A 20,823-nucleotide genomic window follows, 5' to 3' on the forward strand; every position below is an offset into this window, starting at 1 on the left:
TTGTATCTCCCCTGCACTCCACATAAGGTGGGGCGTGCTGGTTTCACTTAACAAATTGCAAAAGGGATCCAAAGATCCTTTCTACCTTTCAGACCTGTAGTTCTCTCAAGGTTAGCAAAAGAGAGTTAAAAGGGGAGCCCCTAGGGCAACCCAGCAACAACAGCCACTTATTGCCAATAAGTTGTTAAAGAGTATAACTTTAAAAAGACACTATGGAGAGTCTGAAAAATGACACCCATAAAAAGAGTTAGATTTTCTGAGTGTGGAAAAGGGTTCCCACTAGTAAGGCAAAAAGTGCTGGGGTTGATCCAGGTCAGGAAGATTTACCAGTTATGTGAACATCTTACCTAACAGTTTGAATGGGAAAATGGATAGTGCCTTGCAAATATGCTGTTTGATTCAGCCCCATCTAACATGCTCACTTTCGCCTCTCTGCTTTTACTGTTTCTCCACTCTGTCTCACTCCTACCACCAATCTTCTCTTCCTTTGACATTCTCACTCCTCCTAGGCCTTGCCTCCACCTTTTGAAGTTAAATCTTCGTCCTCAGGACCACTATTGGCTCCTCCACACTTCTACTCCCTGCTCTGCATTACTGTTATTAATATTAGGGTATTTATTGAGCACAGACCTAGCTTCGGGAAGCAACAGAACACTTTACAATCATAGGGTGATGAACACGGTGAGGGAAGCAGGTAAACCAGTGAGTGGGGAGCTAACAATAGGGGAGGGCAGGAAACTTGGCAGCAAGGGGTCTACAAGCAACCAGGGCAGGAAACGATGGGCAGAGGATCACCAGTCTCAGGTAGGGTAGGGAGTAGAGGGTGGGTGGACCTAGGTGTTAGGGGGGAGCCTTTCCTTGAAGAGGAGGGTCTTGAGCTCCTTCCAGAACTGTAGAAGCGAGGGGATGAGTCTGATGTTGACTGAAAGGAGTTTCCAGAGTCTTGGGGTGTAAACAGAGAACACCTGGTTTCTGCTTCTTTCCTTAGCACCGGCGTAGTTCAAGTCTGCACATGTCTTTACTTCTGCTGGATTGTAGATTTCCAAAGATGTAGAGTTTCTTTGTGAGATAGCTTGGGCAACTCGGGGTGAACGCTGTCAGCAATGCAAAACTCAATATTTTGTTTAGTATTCTCAAGATTCAACATTTTATTTGAAACAAAAATAAACAGTAAACCCTAACTAAACCTGCACTACCAGGGAATTCCCTACCTATTCTGGGATCTAAGGGAACACCTCTAGCATTCTCAATACTAACCCTCACACCAAACTAAATCAATGGAATGGATAAGGGGCTCCACCAGAGGAGGTGAACTGGGGAGCAGACTGACAATGTTCTCTTTACAGAAGATGCCATCAAGTGTGTGGCCAGCTATGTTGGTAGCACCCTTCATTAGTTGTTTAAGATGTAGTGCAGTTAGGTTGGCAGCAAGGAATTTTGTGATGGTGTTGTCTTCTTTCTTGATCCATATGCTGAAGTTGTCCAGTATTGTCACATGTTGTTGATCCACTGTTAGGTTTGACGCTGCAATTTCCAACTTTTTCTACAACGGTCGGACTGTAGGAAAGTGGTCTGTATATGAGGAACATGCTTAGCGAAGAGGTGTGAGGGACCAGGCAGATAAGTGCGAATGACTCACAATCCAGGATGTTGTTGATAGAGGTTGTGGAGTCTTCGATAGGGTCCCTATTAACTAGTGCCATCTCTCTGCCTCTTTTGATTGGGCGATTAGCACATTTGATCTTGTATCTTGCTGAATCACTTTCGTGAACTACGACTGATGGATCATCCGAGAGACCGGTTTCCATGATGAAAAGTAGATCAAGTGCAAGGTTGACTATATCGGATGAGTTTTTGGTGAATGATCATACAGCAATTGGCAGGCATCGGTTTATCGTCTTTCCATTGAAAATTTTCCATCAAGGGTGTTTTGCATCGACTTTTTTTACAATAAAAAAATGTGCCTTAAATGCATTTATTTTTCTTTTTTGGGGGGTGGTGTGGCAACCCTCCGTTTTGAGCCCTTACAAACCCACCCCAAACAAAATGATCCCTTTAACCCACAAGCATATGCATTTTTTCATTGGAAAAAAAAATCGATGCAAAAGCCCTCGATGGAACATTTACCGATGCAAAGTCCAGATACCGCAGGCATCTAGAGCTCACTTTAGTAGGACAGGTATTGTTGGTGGGATGAGAGGCTGTGGTACGATCACTATTGTTTTCATTTGCTTCCTGGTTCTCTTGGTTGAGGCTGTCGGAGTCGAAAATGCTGAATAGATTCTTTCTGGGGTCAGGATCCTCATCCTGGAGTCCATGGGCCTCATAAAGAGTTCAACGGTAATCCTGCTGGTGCTTCAAGCGGGTTGCCGCCGGACTTGTGCCATTTTACTGGCACCTAACTTGCCGGTGCCACTGGGACATTACAAGGTAAATGTTGTTCCCCATTTCCGTGGAGTCCCATAGGACTCCATCGGAATGGGTTCACAGAAGCGCCGGCACCATTGCTAACTGTGCCGGTGCTTCCGTGAACCGTCTGCCTACTGTGGTCGCTGCACCCGGCAGGTTCAGACCTGTCGGGCTCTGCGGCCCCAGCAGGCAAACGTGTAATTTGCCGGTCCGGAAACAAGGGTGCCAGTGTCCTTACCGGCACCCTTGTTTCCGGATCGGAAAAATCATAATGGGGTCCCATGTGTGTTGGTTGTGTCCATTATAGGTTGACTTTTGACTAAAGGTGTGTTGAGTGAGATTTCTTGCAGTGGGGTTTTATTCCTTGTTAGTAGATTAGTATATTGGGTGACTGTTAGATTGTTGTGTTGCAGTTCTGTCCTTTATTTCCTTTAATAATAATTGCTGCCTATGGATCAGTGGGTTCCTCATGGGTAGAGGCCGCCCCAATCTACGGAAAACTTTGTGAAACTCTGCAACAATATTTTTCAAAACTTCTACTGAGTCGGAAATTCCATAGTTGAAATGAGGCAATCTGCTGGAACTGTCCAAACATTTCAAAATCTGCAGGTGACTTCTAAGATCTGCAGAGCATTGTTGGTAAGGGTCTTCTGAGGTGTGAAATGTAAAGTCCCCAAGAATCTCTTATTGACCGGTCTGGTGGCGTTGTGTAATTCCACCACTTGTGCTGGATCAAAATAATCCTCTGGGTTTGACCGGTAACACAAAAACAATGATGTGGCAATACTAGGGCTTGACCCAGTGTCACAGTGGAATTGGTGTGGTTCCCCTATGGATTCTAGGGGGAACACACATTTGGTATAGAGATATATGGGTTCACCTGGTCTCACTGTGCACATGGACTTAAACAATGCTAGGAGCACATATGGCATCACAGTGCAGATGATGTAGATATGTTATGGATCGATCGGGAAAACAAAATAATTGATGTAGCTAGGTCATGAATGAAACGGGTATTGCAATTCGATTGGTGTTGCTATGCTAAGAAATTCAACTGGTATCACTGTGCAATTCGTGTAGCTCCGATATGAGTTCAACATGTAACACAATAATAGTTGATGTAGCTATGCCACGGGTTCAACAGGTAACGCATGAATGATTGATGTAGCTATGCCACGGGTTCAACAGGTAACACATGAATGATTGATGTAGCTATGCTACGGGTTCAACAGGTAACACATGAATGATTGATGTAGCTATGCTGCGGGTTCAACAGGTATCGCATGAATGATTGATGTAGCTATGCTGCGGGTTCAACACGTAACGCATGAATGATTGATGTAGCAATGCTACGGGTTCAACAGGTAACGTATGAATGATTGATGTAGCTATGCTACGGGTTCAACAGGTAACGCATGAATGATTGATGTAGCTATGCTGCGGGTTCAACAGGTAACGCATGAATGATTGATGTAGCTATGCTGCGGGTTCAACACGTAACGCATGAATGATTGATGTAGCTATGCTACGGGTTCAACAGGTAACGCATGAATGATTGATGTAGCTATGCCACGGGTTCAACAGGTAACGCATGAATGATTGATGTAGCTATGCCACGGGTTCAACAGGTAACGCATGAATGATTGATGTAGCTATGCTACGGGTTCAACAGGTAACACATGAATGATTGATGTAGCTATGCTGTGGGTTCAACAGGTATCGCATGAATGATTGATGTAGCTATGCTGCGGGTTCAACACGTAACGCATGAATGATTGATGTAGCAATGCTACGGGTTCAACAGGTAACGTATGAATGATTGATGTAGCTATGCTACGGGTTCAACAGGTAACGCATGAATGATTGATGTAGCTATGCTACGGGTTCAACAGGTAACGCATGAATGATTGATGCTGCTGTCCTACGGATTCAACGTGAGTTCAGCGGCTATCACAGTGTGAATTGATGCGTCTCTGCCATCTATTCAAAGGGTAGATATAACACGAAGGGCGAAACTCAAAGGCATAAAGGGGACAAATGAGTTACACAGGTGTCGCACAGGAATAGTGGTCTCCTAAATGACCCAATTGGAAAACCAATTCTACAGGGCCACACTTTCATATAGTGCGGGCTGCCGTGGACTTTGTCAAAATAAATCCGATGGAAGGCGCACATATAAACACGAAACAAATACATTATTCACTTATTCATTAGGCCCACGGGCCCTACACAAAATTGAAAGAATGAGTTTTACATTTGATAGAATCTGCTTCAAAGTCAACAGATCAAACAGAAAAGGAATGGAATAATAAAGCCAATTGGTTCATTTACGGGACCACGTTTCCTGTGCGATATCTATTGCAAGGGTAATGCAAACAATTGATGTAGCGATGCTATGCATTCAACAGATAAACCTCTGCTATGCTCTTCACCGGCAGAGCGCCAATTGATGTACCTGTGCTATAAGATGTGACATGCATCAGTGTGCACTTGATGCAGTTATGCTATTGGTTCAAGAGGAAGTACAAATGAATGGTGTAGCCCTATGCTGTGGATTCAGCTTGTGTCGCAGTGCAACTCGTGCAGCTGTGCCTGGGGTTCAAAAATGCATTGTAATGCAATGCTGTAGCTATGCTATGCATTCAACCGGGAACTGCTGTTCCACTGCACTAGATCCGGAATAAATGTGGACACAACAGGGTACACAAAAACAATGATGTAGCTAGGCTATGCATTCAATAGGTACACACAAAAACACAATAGGTACACACAAAACAATGATGTAGCTAGGCTATGCATTCAATAGGTACACACAAAAACACAATAGGTACACACAAAACAATGATGTAGCTAGGCTATGCATTCAATAGGTACACACAAAAACACAATAGGTACACACAAAACAATGATGTAGCTAGGCTATGCATTCAATAGGTACACACAAAAACACAATAGGTACACACAAAACAATGATGTAGCTATGCTATTCATGTAATAGGTACACACAAAAACACAATAGGTACACACATAACAATGATGTAGCTATGCTATGCATTCAATAGGTACACACAAAAACACAATAGGTACACACAAAACAATGATGTAGCTATGCTATGCATTCAATAGGTACACACAAAAACAATGATGTATCTATGCTTTGGATTAAATAGGTATACTAGAGCATATTGAAGTAGCTATGCTACGGTTTCAACAGGTATGACTGTGGAATTAATGTAGTTATGCTACGGGATCAAGGGGTACCACAAAATAGATGCAATTGTGTTATGCATTGAACAGGTGTCCGTGCCAATGGTGTAGCTATGCTATGCATTAAACGGATAACGCAATAATGATTGATGTGACTATGCTATGAATTGAACATGTAACACAATAGTGATTGACGCAGCTATACCATGCATTCGATAGGTAACCCAGAGCTGATGGGTGTAACTATAGTGTGCACCAGACAGGTAAACACAAGGATCGATGTAGCTATACTATGCATTGGGCTGGTAATGCAATAATGACTGATTTAGCTATGCTATGGGTTAAACGTGTGTCACGGTGCAACTGGTGTGGCTGTGCTATAGTTAAAACCAGTATCCCAGTGCAATGATGTAGCTATCCAATGGCTTGATACCTGTGGCAGCATGCCATTGATATAATAGGGCCATGGATTAACTGGTATCGGTTGGGTGTTTGCTAAGCAGAAAGACCAAGTACACAACTGTAAAATGTCCTTGATTTGAAAAAGTTATTTTCTGTAAACTGAAGATGAGTAACCGGTGTGAAGAAATTGTGGGGAATATTTCTGGGTTTGATGTAAGAAATTGCTGTTTTGAATGCCCTTCAGTGACCTGTATAGTGTTGCAAGTGGGAGGGGGCGGGGGTATTAGTCCGTTTGTTATGTTTGCTTTTATTGATTGTATTCAATACAAATGTGAATTTTTAAAAAAAACAACTGTAGGTTCTCTTACCTGGCTGTTGTGGCGTCTGCTCGAGAAGAGTTGTCGGGCTTGGACGCCAGGCGATGGAGCCATTTCATCTCCTTTTTTAAGCTTGAGGTGTAATATATGAGTGGATCAGAATTGTTTTTGTGAATTCGCGCTCGGACAGATCGAGGTTTCGGAACTCGCAGTTTCCAACTGTACTGCGTGTTTATCTGTGTTGTGTAAGTATAGTGAAGCTGTACCACAACGTCTGTCATTGTGGTTCTTGGCACGTAGTTCTAGTAACCAAAGGTGGAGGGAGGGGGGGAGAGGGTCAGGTGGGAAACCAGAGGGTTTGATGCGTCCTCGCCAGAATTATTGGAGTAATATTGTCAAGTGTGCCCGTTTTTGTTCTTGTTGGTTCGTGGTGGCGCCAAAGGGATGTAAGCCTAAAATGATGCACGTCTCCCCCTAGTGGCTATTATTGTTATCTACATGGGTGAACGACTAGTTTTCATCTTCGATTGGTGACAATGGAATTGGAGTTCAACACGGTGTGACTTCTTCTTTGAGTAAACAAAGTTGACTTGTTCTGTCAGTTTACCGTGATGACTGTGTAGACTATGTGTAGCTGTATTATCCGACAAATTATACAGTTGCTTTCTGATCAGACAACTGTTTATTTCAAATAATCTTGTTGGGCACCAAGAGAAGACTCATTCTTGTTCATTTTGTAAGCGCTGCCTATAAACCGAAAGTATTGCCATGGGAAGTAAAGCTAGGAAAGAGATGAGATTTTACGGGAACACACAATTTATGCGTGTTGATTGGATTTGTAACCACACATGGCCATTCCCACCGTAGGGGAGTGAGAATTGCGCCTGCCAGCCCAAAACACAGACCCCTGGCATTTCCCTGAGCTGTGTACTTTTAATGGGACATCGTTGTTATTTCTAGGCAGTCTTCCGAAAGAAGTACATTATCTCCTGGTGTAATAAAAATGTCTTAATCGAGTGTGCCTGCAGCTACATGATTTATAAGTTGCACCTGTTCTTTGCACCGAGTTTATATCAAGCACTGACAAAGTCAAAAGGTTTGGCTCTTGTATAGGCATTTGTCGGGCACTGCCATGACATGCCCTCGTACTAACACCATTTGCCAGCTGTTGCCATCTTCTCTTATTTGGATTTATAACTGCACACCGCTGCCATTTGCATGGCCTCCAGGTGTTCTGGTGGCTCTGAAAGTGTGGGTTGGGAAACATGACACTGCGTGACCAAGAACATTCTGGCAGTGTCCATAGTTGGCAGTAACCTTGGGGCTGCTGATTGATTGATCGGAAGTAATGGTTCCTTCTGGAACAAACAATTCTGGGAGAGACTATCATTGCGAGAAGAAAAAAACCTGCTGAACTTCTTAGAGCTCACACTGTTGTTACAGGGGCGAACATGAATAGCATATGGTAAATGGGTTCCATGTGTTAATATCCCCGCAAAAATATCACCTTACAAGAATGTCATATATTAAGCCATGGAACCTGATGGGGGACACCCCCGCAACCCCCATATTTTTTTTTATGTAGCGGGGTACACCACTACAAGCCCTGGTCCCACTAACCCTATAAATTAGCCCCACTAATATCGTCTATGGCCTTATCACAGGACCATATATATGGCGATATTATTGGTGGGTATAATATGACCTGATACCGGTAAATGACCAGCGAGCCTTGTCCAACCACGTCTGCTGTATACTCCGGGGCTTGACGAGAGTAGGCAAAAGCCAGCTAAGGGAACCCTGCAAAATGCATTTGCCCAGAGCATTTGGCATTGCATTAGTTCAAAAAAGCCTGGTATGAGGTAGATTGGAGTGATGCAATAGAGAATCTACACAATTACTCCTCCGTGGAACACCTTGCATATGGACAGAACAAGGTTGGTGGTATTCTTCCAAGATATCGAAGTCTAGGCCCTAATAGGGAAGGACGAGATGTGTTTTTAAGGTTTTGTTTAAATTTCCTCTTAACAAGGGAAGTCGTAGGTAGAAGTAAAATGTTACCAAAGTAGCTCTTAAAGTGGAAGTTTTGCAATAAAGTGAATAGTGTGGAAACACTAACGCACCTTGTGGTAATATGTCCAATGCTGCATTTTATACGACTGTTATGTTTTAGACATTATATTTATGATCCTGATTTTATAGGTAGCGAGGTTTTGTGGTCTTTTGTGTGGTCACTCAAATAATGGAATCTTTTCGCTTTTGAACTTTTTAAACGCTATTCAATTTAGTGGGGATGGTCTTTTAGTATTTTATGTATCCTGACTTTCTGGGGGGTAGGTGTCATGGTTGATGTGTTTTTCGATAGACTGTATTTTAAACGATGATGTGTTTTTTTTTCTTTTTACTCTGTATTTGTGCAATATCGTCAAGGCATGTTATGTAGAATAAACAATACATTAAAAAAAACAATTGCATTAGTTCCAATAAAGCAAGATTGGCTTCGTTCTGATGACCCACAAGCAGGGGACGGAATTGCCGAAGCTCCACGGAAGATCAGAATGACCTACGGCCGTGAAGAGATCCGTAGCAAGGCAGAACATCAGGCTTCTGTTGATTCTGTATTTGCAGTAAGCCTCAAGACCAAGCCACTTTGTAACAGACACAAGGCATACTGACAGCACCTTAGTTTGATGAGTTTAATAGGGAGGAGTTTTTAATAAGCCTAGATTCAGGCTGCCCAGTTTAACAATTTTCTGTTAATCTGACCTAGCTGTAGCACCTGTTTGAGCTGAGACCCAGCTGTCCTCTTTTTGTCAATAATTTGCTGTGCTTTCTTCTTGGCAGGCTGTTTTGAGTGATGCGGACAGTGGGATACAGCTCACCTCCAGCGAAAGGACGGACACTGATGACGGCGAGAGCCCTGGCCTCAGCCTTCGGGCCCTGTCCTGCAGCATGCGTACACCGTCCCCCCTCAGAAGGCGCTCCCCGCACCGCAGCCGTTCCCCCCGGCGTAGCCTGTCGCCAGCCTTCGCTGATTCTACAGTGGCCGCCGTTCAGTCTGCACTGCAGAAGCGGCAGCTGCAAGTGCAGGTAAGTTGGTGGTCTGGGAGAGGGTCCCTCTAGGATGTTAGAGGAAACCTGTCATTTTCACTGGTAGGGTGGAGAAGGCGGAATCAAGAGAGGAGGAAAGGGGGGGGGTAAGGATCCAGTGTGTAAGGGTGGGCCTTTTAAGTGCTCTTCTTGGGGCTCTAAAGATCTGTTGTTTGTAGGAACTGGGTGTACAAGGGTTTGGGATACAAACATGGAGGCTTTGAGTCTCGTGTGAAAGCTGCAGATCTTTGAAAGGCCAATATGAAGTAGTTGATCTAGGTGTCAAGTGTGCAAGCCCTATGCTTGTGAGGGTTGAATGTAAAGGTCCTGTGTATCTGTAAAAGCCTGTGTATTTAAGGGTCTGATTTGCAGATTGTAGCCCTGCAAAGGGCGGAGGGGGATGTGTGAAACCTCCACCTGGAACGGTCGGATGGATGACTATTGAGTGTGCAAATGTCAAGGTTACAAGTCAGTTGTTTGTAAGTGACCTGTACATGGGGCTAGGGTTTTTAAGGGCTGGCATGCAAGCTGTAGGTATGCAAGGATGCATTGTAAAAGGTATAATGTGAGGTGGGGTCTTATATGATATATCTGGGTGTGTGTGTGTGTATCTTTAAAGACTGTTGGGAATCCATGTGAGAACTGTTGGTGTTTGCCTAGGGTCCGGTTTGAGTTTATCAATGATGTACGAGTCCTCATTGCACATCTATGTTCTCCATGTACAGTGACATTCAGGAATGAATGCAGGCATTTGTAAGGTTGTTACATGGTTGCTAATGATCCCAAGATGATCATTGTGCTTTAGTGGGTTAATTGAAGGTAACATATCATGTGGGGGTTTCTTCTCAGGATATCCGGGGACGTTATGAAGCTAGTCAGGGTCTGTTGACGTCCTTGAAGAAGCAACTAAGTGAGAATGATGCTGAACGACGGGCCTTGGAGCGGAAGATCCTGGAGCTGAAAGACGAGGTGGACAGCTCCTCGCTTGGCAAAGACGATGCCGTCAGGGAAGCCAACAGGTTCCGTTCCTCTGTAGATGTCCTGTGCAGGTACTGCTAGGTCTTGCTCTGTGGAAGGGAAATTGTTGGGGGCTATGCATTCAGGATCTGTTTGTGAATGGGGGTGGGGAAAGAGGTGGTTAGGGCAGTTACTGATATGGCTGGATATATGCAAGCACTTCTGGGTCTTAGTCGGTGAAGGAACTGCACAGGCACCCATTGTACTGGACAAGTGTAGGGCGTTAGCACTTTTGTTATTGTTTGGTGTAGACCAGTTGCACTCTGCGCAATGGGCTTTTGTTTAACTTTTTGCAATATACGTAGTGACCACAAATCCCAACTGTAAAGTCTTGAATCCTTCTGTGTGCGGGTCTGATGTGAAGAAGTAAGAGCACCAGATACTTGATGGTGTCATCATCCAACAGAACTAAGAAACTAAAACTTCAGTCGAGTAGAAAGCACAAGGAGAAGTCCATACTACGTGGATTAAGTCGCTACCTGAACTGCCTCTGTTCAGGTAACGACTTAATCCATGTAGTGACTTAATGATGCAGACAAGGAGCATCATTACAACTCTGGCGGTGCCGCCGGAGTTGCATTTTTTTACAGCACCTGCAAATGGGCAAGAACCGGGTCATGCCGAGCTCGCCGGACCCGGTAATTGCCCATTTGCTGGTGCCGAAATCAAGGGCCCCATAGGGCTGAATGGGGATGGGGACGTCGGATGTGCCGGCACATTCAGAGTTGTGCCGGTGCATCCGACGTGCTGTGCTCGCGGGTGCTGTTACACCCGCCAGGAAAAACCTGGTGGGAGAAACGGCACCCGCGAGCAGAGCACCTAGTATGGCGGTCCGGGAACTACGGGAACTACGGTACCGGCATGCTTGTAATGAGACCAAGGTCTGCATCTTTCGACAATGAACCTGCACCTCCAGCGAATTGGACACTAGCACTTGCATACCAATGACACTCTTAATATAGGATTGTCCTCATCTGCACAGGAATGGCTGCCTGACCAACAGAACACATGAGCTACCACCAACAACCATCCCTCTTCTCATGGACCAGGGTATCAATTGGTTACAGTCAGAATTTGCTGAAGATTCTCTACTGCAGAGATTCCCCACACTTGGCCCACCTTCGGAACAACGAACCAGAGTAGTCCCAATCTGGTCCTATACTCTAGGGTGGAAATGCAAAGTTGCAAACTAATAGCCAGCCATAAAAAGTCACTTGCCCTCTCAGATCTCCACAGGCACGCAGCAAACTATTTCTTTCACACTAAGAGTCAATTATCACAAGCCATTGGATAGTGGCGAGTGCACATGTTGAGGCACCCTCTACTTACTTTAGGGGACTGAGCAGCATCAGGATCAGTATCCCGCTCTTCCAATCAGAATTCCATCGACCTCCATCATTATTTCCTATGCAAGTGTGGTAGTGGGGAGCAGGTGGTTCGACTTGCTCTTAGTGGGAGACAGGTGTAGGTGGGCACAATAAAAACACTTTTCTAGTTTTTACCTTTGTCCTCAACTCTGCCCCTTATCTGTCTCTGGCATCCCTGCTCACCGCACGTCCTGGAATCACTCTGGGTGTGCCGCACTGAAATAGCAAATGGGCCAATAAAGGTGATGAATGCCCCAAACCCCTATAAAAGGAGGAAATTGGTTAACCACAACATCACACAAAGGAAGGCGGACAAAGGTATGCTGGTGTAGGGGCTTTTTAGTGATCAAATGTTATAGATATATATCAATTATGCTTCAGTACACAAGCTGTTCCATATTTTGTACAAAAAGAGGTAACCCCAACACATACTTGTTACTAATACCTTTTAATAACACCTATTGCTTAGCAGGTGCATGTAAAAACCTTAAAAGGCTAAAAAGAGTTCTTTAAAATATATAGTCTTTATATACTGTGATGAAGCCAGCTGAGTCCTCGCTGATTCCCCACATGGACCTCCTCCCGTGTGGCCAGGGGACAGCAGCCGCTACCTGATTCTGACCCAAGGGGCGTCTATATGAGGGAGGATTACATGGGAGAAGACGGCCTCAGGGGAGATGTCATGGTTTCATCGGGTGAGACATGGTATCCTCCATATCCGTACATCCCGTCCCCTTTCCTTCATCCTTGTGGGCGTCCCCCAACAGGGGGATGGTACCGAAACCTTTGGCAGTGAAAAATTGAGCTTCCCCTTTGAATTTAGTATAGTGCGTGTGGCGCAGCCTCAGGCTTGGAAATGCCCTGAGGAGGCCGTGTCCTCACCTCAGTCCCTTTTTCAGCACGGATGGTGTCAGAGTTGGCAGCCAGCGCAGAGACTTCCCCTTTCAGACAAGGGCTCTGGGTACTATTCCAGGATTTTCGCACTACTCAAGAATAACCAGGTTGGCCTGAAGGTTGTCCTGGACCTGTCAATTCTAAATCTGTCTTTACCTCTGGAACGCTTCAGGATGATGAATCCTGCACACATAGCTGAGTCTCTGTGTTCACGGGACTGGATGTGTTCCCTGGACCCCAAGGATGCGCACCTGCATGTACCCATCTACCAACCGTATCAGACTTTTCTGCGATTCACGATTATGTCATACCACTTTCAGTACAAGGTGTGGCCCTTCGGCCTGAACTCGGCCCCTCGTGTCTTCATGATGTTGATGAACGCAGTGGCGGGCCTTCTGTGCTTGGAGGGCGATCAGCTGTACCCTTATTGGATGACTGGCTGGTGAAGGTCGGGTCACCCGAGGAGGTGTTGCAGTCCTGCCAGAGATTGGTGGATATCCTTCATCAGCTGGGGTTCTCCCTCAACCAGAGGGAGTGACAGTTGTGCCTATCTCAAGATCTGGTCTTCCTAGGGGTGTGTTGGGACACTACGGTTCAGCAGGTGTTCCCTATGCCCAAGAGGCTCCTGTCCCTCCGCAAGGCAGTGTGACACTTTCTGGCTAACTCGACCACCTCAGCGTGGTGGTTCCAGAATATTCTGTGCCTGATGGCCTCCTGCGTGCTCACTTTTCAGCACACTCGCCTCAAGATAAGGTGCCTCCAGCTCCACCTGGCAGCCAATTGGGATCCCAGTACCTCTGCTCATACTATCGGATCTACGTCGGTGGATGATGAATGGCAATGTTTCAGTGGGAGCCCCCTTCACCCGACCAGAGCCTACCTAGGTGGTTACAACGGACTCCTCTCTTTCAGGCTGGGGGGTTACTCTGGAGGGTATGCAGTGATAAAACAGTGGCAAAACTGTCGCCAGAACAAAAAATTGCAGCAAAAAATGCTGTGGTTTGACCCGTTTAAGGTGTACTCCATTCCCCCGCTCCCCTTAAATGGTATAATGGGTCCGTGGGTTGCGGGGGTGTCCCTTTTTGCCATGATATTTTGTGTTCACTGCCATTTTTGCCACGATTTTAACACATGGAACCCTCTGGAATGCTATGCTCTTCATGGCGCATGGTCCAGGACGGAAGCCCTCCTGCATATCAATCTGCTCGTGCTCGTGGCTGTGGGCCTGGCCCTCGAGGCATTTTTGGCGTCATCAGGGACAGGTCTGTTCTGGTCATGACTGACAATTCTACTACAATGTTTTACCTGAACAAGCAGGATGGCACCAGTCGTTGTGCTAACACACCCCCACCCACCACCCTCCCCGTCCTCTGTAGGGAGACCGTATCAAGCTGGGAATTGGCCCTGATGCAGGGAGTTTGGATTTCAGCAGTCCACCTCCCGGGGGACAGCAATGCAGAAGTGTACCAGCTCAGCCGCTTGGGGTTCAACTCCTATGAGTGGGAGTTGCACCGACTCCTTGTTGTCTCTGTTCCAGCGTTGGGGGTTTGCGTACCTGCATTTGTTTGCATCCCCTCTGAATTCCAAGTGCCCCCTGTTTGTTTCATGGGCAGGTCAGTGGTCTCTGGGAGATGCCTTTCAGATCTGCTGTCACGGCTGCACAGTGTTATGTGTTCCCGCCCACCCCTCTGCTCTTAGTTGTCAGGCAGGTAGCCTGGCCTGGCATGGGCTGCCTGAATGTCCACTTTGCCTCACTGGTGCTCTTGTGCTCGTCTGCTCGTTGTCCCAGAGCAGCAGCAGCATGGAGAGGCCCCCCAGAGCTATAACTCTGTGTTTGTCTGTCAGCTGCAGTTCAGAGTTGTCCTGGTGAAAAGGAGGGGTCTCTCAAGGTTCTCGCTAGCCGGGTCATGTATGTCGAGACCGGCCTAGCACAATCAACAGCATCTGGGGCCTCTCTAGGCAATATTCCCCTGCTGGGCCCTGTAGGCAAGGAGCGGCCTGGCACTGTCTGCAGCAGGGGCGGGTGGACCCCCACAAGTTCTTTCACCTGGGCGTGGGTACAGACAGGCTGGGGAATTCCGCGTGGGGTCGCTCGTGCAAGCCTAGCAGCAATCACAAGGCACGTCCCTTCCTCACTGGAGAGCGGCACATAGGGTTAGATGCAACATGGGTGGCCGTGATTAGGCTGCGCTGACCCTCCACATGCGAATCACCCAAGAAGGAAGTGTGGGCCACGCCAATGATCAGCGGTGGAGCACCCCTCCTGGCATTGAGGCTCAGAGCTCTGAAAAACTGAGTGACAATGGTACAGCTTGGTGCAGAGTGCCACTCCTTTTCACTGGGTACTGCTTTCAGGGGCAGGATCAACCAGGTACTTGGTTTGAGGGTCACTGAGCAGTGGCTGGTTCTACCCTCCTGAGTGAGGGTTGGGCTGTTTTGAACTGAATAACGGCACTCTGCTTTTGCTGTTCCTAGAATCAATATCGGTTTTGTTTTGAAGGGTCCCTCAAGCAGCACCTGCGCAGAGGGATACTTCAATTAAGTTGGGGCCCAGGGATTATTTTTAGTCATGCACATTTGAAACACACTTGCCTTACAATGCCCCATAAAGGAGACATGATGTTACACAAGCTTAAGTCCTGGTTGCGGTAATACAGGGTGTATGGTTCCTACAGGGCTTCCTATTATAAACCTGTTATTCTGAGGCCATGGTTGACCCCACCAGATAGCATGAATCCCCAAGAAAACTCCCCTCTAAGAGTTAGGACTTCTAAAAACAAAACTACATGTAACTTGTACCAATACCTTACTTTCCTTTTACAGGATATGAAGGTATTTTCAAAATGTATGTGGCCATGACCTTCTCCAAAGTAATATTGTGTTATCTGGTAATCTTGTTAACTGTGATGCCCTTGACGAGGTGGCCATAATTACTTGTCCAGTGTATGGATTGCCTCTTTGAGTGGGATTAGGAACATTAGCCCGAGACCCCAAAGATAGTGCTGGGAGACTACGCCTGACATCCAGTGAGGTGGCTCTATGCCAGTTGGATCTTACTGCACAGTACTCATGAGAATGGTAGTGTAGGCCATATGCATTAAGAATTCTGTCCTGGCAGGTGTAGGCCTGCTGACTGTACTCTCTCTTCCCACACTTCTCTTTCTGTCCCTTCAGTGAGAAGAGCTCCCTGGAGCGATCCCTGCAGGGGCTGCAGCAGCAGATGGAGGCTCTCCAGCAGGAGAATGAGAAGCTCCAGCTGGCCAACAGCGACCTGCAACGCCAGCGAGAAAACCTGGAGGACGAGAAGGACGACATTGGCAAGGACAAGGAGCGGGCCCAGAAGGAGATTGAGCGAGGGTGAGTAAGGGAGGTTCTTAATGGCAAAAGGAATGAGTCTATGGTTGAGGAAGGTGACAGTAGCTTGGGGGTTATACTGGGACTTTAAAATGCAGAGTGGAACTGCAGGGAAGGTGAAAGGTGAGGTGTGATACTCTGGTACCTAGCCCTTTCATCACGGAGTGGTGAGGCGGGGGGCAGGTATTGGCGTTAATAGGATAAAACAAGTTGGAAGATAGGGAAGGCATACATAGTGCAAGGGATAATTTAAATAAGATATGAACAGAGGCTAAATAGAGATCTTAATGTATGCTTGAGCTGCCTAGAGCCGTTGTAGATTTTTCAGGGTGTATGCTCATTTATGTGTATGTATCCTTTGTCCTTCCTTCGGATCCTCCTGTCTGACCATTTTCTGTGTCGGCCATAAATGGTTTTAGCAAAAGGCCAAGCATTGCCGGATCAGAGAAGAGACACTCACGGCTCAAGACTATTTAGGTGTGAGTAGCTCAACCAGTTTTGTATATTTTCCTCTATTTTATGGTACTTGTAGTTTTGCAATGATAAACGGGAAAGTGATCTACAAGTACCAGGGTTTGGGAGGTGTTTCATTGGCCTCTTTTCTATGGGCCACATATACAAACCTACTTGGTTTATGGGGTCTTTCCTCTGAGTTATCCTGACTCTCTGTGCGATAGAGTGGATCAGCATTCAAGGCAGCTCTTGAGAAGCAGAGAGCTGCTTTACATGCACAGTAAGGCAATGTTTTCACTATGTCTCTTAACATGTATTCTTTATAGCTTTATAGTAAAGTTATGCAAGAGTAATAAAAACTAGATATTTCCAGGGAAGTACATTCAAATAGCTTTTCAGGGCATAGGCAATGCACAGAATAGTGATGTCAAAGGATCATGAAATGTTCACACACCTTCACAAAGTTCACATGGACTTTCAGCAAGGGTCACGTGCCTCTGTAGAAGCATGTACCACTGAGTTCCCAATGTGAGTTGTTGGGAAAGATATTTTATTTTTCCCAAATTCCCTCCATAGTTTTCTATGGAATTCCATTCATTTTGCTCTGTTTGTGGTCCTGTCCTGACTTTTTGAAGGGACGTGAAGCCTTCAGCTTCACTTCTCTTGCCGTTTGCCAATCTTTTATGGGGAAGCTGATCAGTCCTTCAGTCTATCAGTACTGGGAAACTTTGTTTCCCTTTTTAATTCTTGTACTTTCTAACATTGCACACAACACCTTACAGTACAGTCCAATGCAGATACTTTTACATCGATCTAGCTTGGGCTGTCTAATCTCAGTCCACATCACATGTGCCATAAAATCTGCTACTAGGGCAGATGTGAAAGTAGCAGTCTTCCCTGATTGGTCAACTACTGGCTGTTTGAATGGTGCAGATCCTTACCATCGATGGGCTTGCACTTGCTTACAGCTCGGATTTTGGATAAAAGGACTCCTGCAGCCAGAAGAGCAGCCATTGAGGATCCATGGACGGCTTCTGCAGTGGGCCAGCATCCTCTTCAGCAACTGGCCCAGTAAGGCCTGGCTCCTCTGACTGATCTCCGAAGACCCTTGTTGTTGCTTCAGCCCTTGGACTAGTGGGCCAACTAGTCTTGACGCCTTCTCGAGGATCCAGCCCCTCAGAGCCATCAAAAGTGCCCCTGGATTGCCCGGTGTCCTGACCAGTTCCCTTGTGGGCTACCTCACCAGTTGCGTTGCAGTTCTGCGTTCAAACCTGGAACTTTGGTGGGCGCCAGCTTGTAGCACCAGTCGCCTTCTCCCAAAATTCCAGCTTCCTATCCTCAAGGGAACCGGCCCTGGGGCAGCTTCTGTGACCCGACTGGAAGGATGCCTGCCTTTGCCTGCAAATGGTGATATTCACTGAAACTCACTTTTTTCCATCCCCTGAAGTGTCCTGAAGTGCATCATTAGAATCTGAATTTTTTTCGCGGACAGGGTTTGCATCTTGCAGTTGCACCCGACCGAAAGAATCCTCAAACCTGCACCCTCTGGGCACCTCTCATTGGAACAAAGGATGTAACACCGCCCTCCCAGTGACCCCTAGTCGACCCATCATGATTCCTGGGAAAGACGGAATCAGGGAGGTAAGCATAACAGTGCCTGAACACCGCCCATGACCCCGTCCTCCATAGGATAACATTGGGAACACATTCCTACGTCCCTCTTACTTAACTTTGGTTGTTGAAGCTAAGCCAAGTCTCCTGCCTCCGTGTTAGACCTGGGTATGGAATGGAGATGAGAGCATACCTGTCATCTTGTAACTTGTTGTTTAACTTTTAAATAGCTTGAAACTATTCTGAAACACCACCACAAGTCCATTGCATCCCTCTAGGGAACCCATACCTGCGAGAAACCTTGTGTTGGATCTTGTAACTTTTGGGCACTAGACCCCATGCATCTTTGTGTTGGAGTTCTAAAGTATATAGAATTGAACTTGTGACTGTTTCTCATTATTTGAATTGCACATCTGTATTACTTACCTGTTTTGCATGGAAAGTTATTTGATGTACAGTGAGTGAACATACTGGTGATAGTATATATTTGTGTCATAGAGTATTATGTGATATTACTACCTGCTAGTTTCATTTTTGAATGTGTTCTAAAGGCCAAAATAAATCATTGTATTTGTATAACTGACTGTCTAAGCTGAATTATTGAATGTTATTCTATGAGGACTCATTGAGCGCCCCTGACCATGCAAGCTTACACTCTCCTGAGACTAAGCCTTGGCTGCTCTCCACACTTCCTTGATTGGGATTTGGGTAAACTCTCACAGCTCCCTGTTCACAATAACAAGGGTGGCCTCCCAAAATCTGCCCACCAGGCCTGATTTTAGAAATCCATCTTTACATTAGTTTATGAGTCCATACAAATCAATCAACCAATTGCAACCCCGAGCTCACTTGAAGCCAACCCCCAGAATACCCATACACACACATCAACTGTTTTATTATATATATTTTTCTGATGCTTGCTAATCTGCTTAGAATCACATGCTGTGCATATAGTCCGTCATCTAGTGGTAATCGCGGAGTATTGCATCTTTCTTTTGAGGAACTAAAGGAGACGTCGACATGGGCATGCCTGCAACACTATCCCCAACGCGACGTGCAGTGTACCCAAAATCCCTCATGCGTCGAGGTCCCTCAGATTGTTTTTTTCTGCCCAACTAGTTGGTCGCCTTATGTGGATATCAAAAGAGTTATGTTGCAAAATCATAATTTCTTTGTCCCACGACCGGTGGTAGTCTAATCACCAACTTTCATCTTTGACGGCTGCTTTGTGGACCCCTTTGCTGAAAACGTCTACGGCTTTCGGCGACTGGAGCATCGGTTGATGCTGTCGACCGTGTGGCCTCGGCCCTACGGCCAGGCCTGGCCTATACAGTAGGGAGAGTGGGGACCCGGGGTTTGATTCTCTGAGAATGCATTTTCTTTCCCCCTCTTTCACTTTCTGGTCTGGCTGCCACCCCTTACCTCTGCTATGGAGAGGACTCCTTTTAAATTGTGTCTGTCTTGTAACGGAAAATACCCTTGGAAGGACACCCATCCCAAGTGCAATAGGTGCTTATCTTGTGATCACAACGAGAAGTCCTGCAAGTCTTGCCCAAAGATGCTAAAGAATATGCGGAAGAGGTGGGCGGCCTACGTGACGCAGGCCAAGTGTGGTTTGCCTGTAGGTGCCGTCGCCGACATCAAGGATTCTAGCGGCAGCCATGGCTCCGATGTGGAGGCCATAGACCTTTCTGCGGAACAGGCTGGGTACCAGTTGCCCGTCCCCAGCCCCAACAGGCAGGCCGCCAGCACTGCTAATGGGAGGTCACAGCCCGGCGACAGGGGAACACCCTCACCATCGTAGGCTAAGCATTCATCCCCACGGGCTCCCTTGACGGATACGTTGAGGAAGCATCAGATGCCAATAGGCCCGCCGAAAAAAGTTTAGACGGCACCTACCGATCCTCGCGATCGGCTGCCCTCTCGGCATGCGTTCAGGCATTCAACCCATAAGGGCATCTCTTCTAAAAAAACACACGAGCGCTGACACGCCGTCTAAAAGTGTGTCAGCCCCCAAGGTTTCAGCAGAGCTGAAATCCATGACGACGCCTGCAGGTGTGTCAAAATCTCCCTCTCATCCACCGGAACTACGCAAGAGTCTTGCAGCTATTGTTTCGGCGGTGAATAGACCACAAAGCACATCCTCTCGTCTAGAGGACTATTCAGAAAGGTCCCAGCCCAGAGAGCTAAGACTTTTGTCTGATAAGTCACTTCCTTCTAGGGACCCCTGTCCTTCTGGAGAGTCCTTTCCCCCTCCTGATCCATCTGGTTCAACCCTTTGGACCAGAGTGAGGTTTGAGAGATATATGGACAAACTTTCACAGTTTGTGGATTGCTCAGAAAAATGTACAACCCCTAAAAGACCTAGGGAGGAAGATGCCTGCCCTAGTTTACCAAAGGTGCAAAAGCTTTCAAGTCATACTCCACAGGAAGAAGTATTTGAACTCTCAGATCCTGAAGAGGTCAATGAGGATCCCTATGGCCAGGAAGACCATCCTTTTGGCCAAGACACACCTGACCAGTGCCCAGATTGGTGTCGAGATCAGCCTCTAGAGGAAGCACCTTGGCTTTCCCCCACTCATACTCCTGACCCAGATGCCCTTTGCTTGGATCCTCCCTCCTCGCCTCCACAGAGGCAGGCATCGCCTATTGACGATCAGATGGCTTTTAATGCAATCCTAAAAAGGGCTGCAGAACATTCG

The 20,823-nt window shown here is 46.5% G+C and overlaps 1 protein-coding gene across 6 annotated transcripts in view; it reads left to right on the plus strand.

Moving 5' to 3' along the window:
* Positions 1-20,823, plus strand: part of CROCC (ciliary rootlet coiled-coil, rootletin) — a 644,212-nt gene that overhangs the window by 229,615 nt on the left and 393,774 nt on the right. For all 6 annotated transcript variants that reach the window (XM_069611116.1, XM_069611117.1, XM_069611118.1 and 3 more), the window contains 3 exons: positions 9,180-9,425; positions 10,275-10,474; positions 15,878-16,060. In XM_069611116.1, coding sequence (XP_069467217.1) covers positions 9,180-9,425; positions 10,275-10,474; positions 15,878-16,060 — 629 coding nt within the window. The remainder of the gene's footprint in view (positions 1-9,179; positions 9,426-10,274; positions 10,475-15,877; positions 16,061-20,823) is intronic.

The sequence above is a fragment of the Ambystoma mexicanum genome, chromosome 8 (assembly GCF_040938575.1).
Source record: "Ambystoma mexicanum isolate Mex_15411 chromosome 8, UKY_AmexF1_1, whole genome shotgun sequence".
NCBI classification, from domain to species: Eukaryota; Metazoa; Chordata; class Amphibia; order Caudata; family Ambystomatidae; genus Ambystoma; species Ambystoma mexicanum.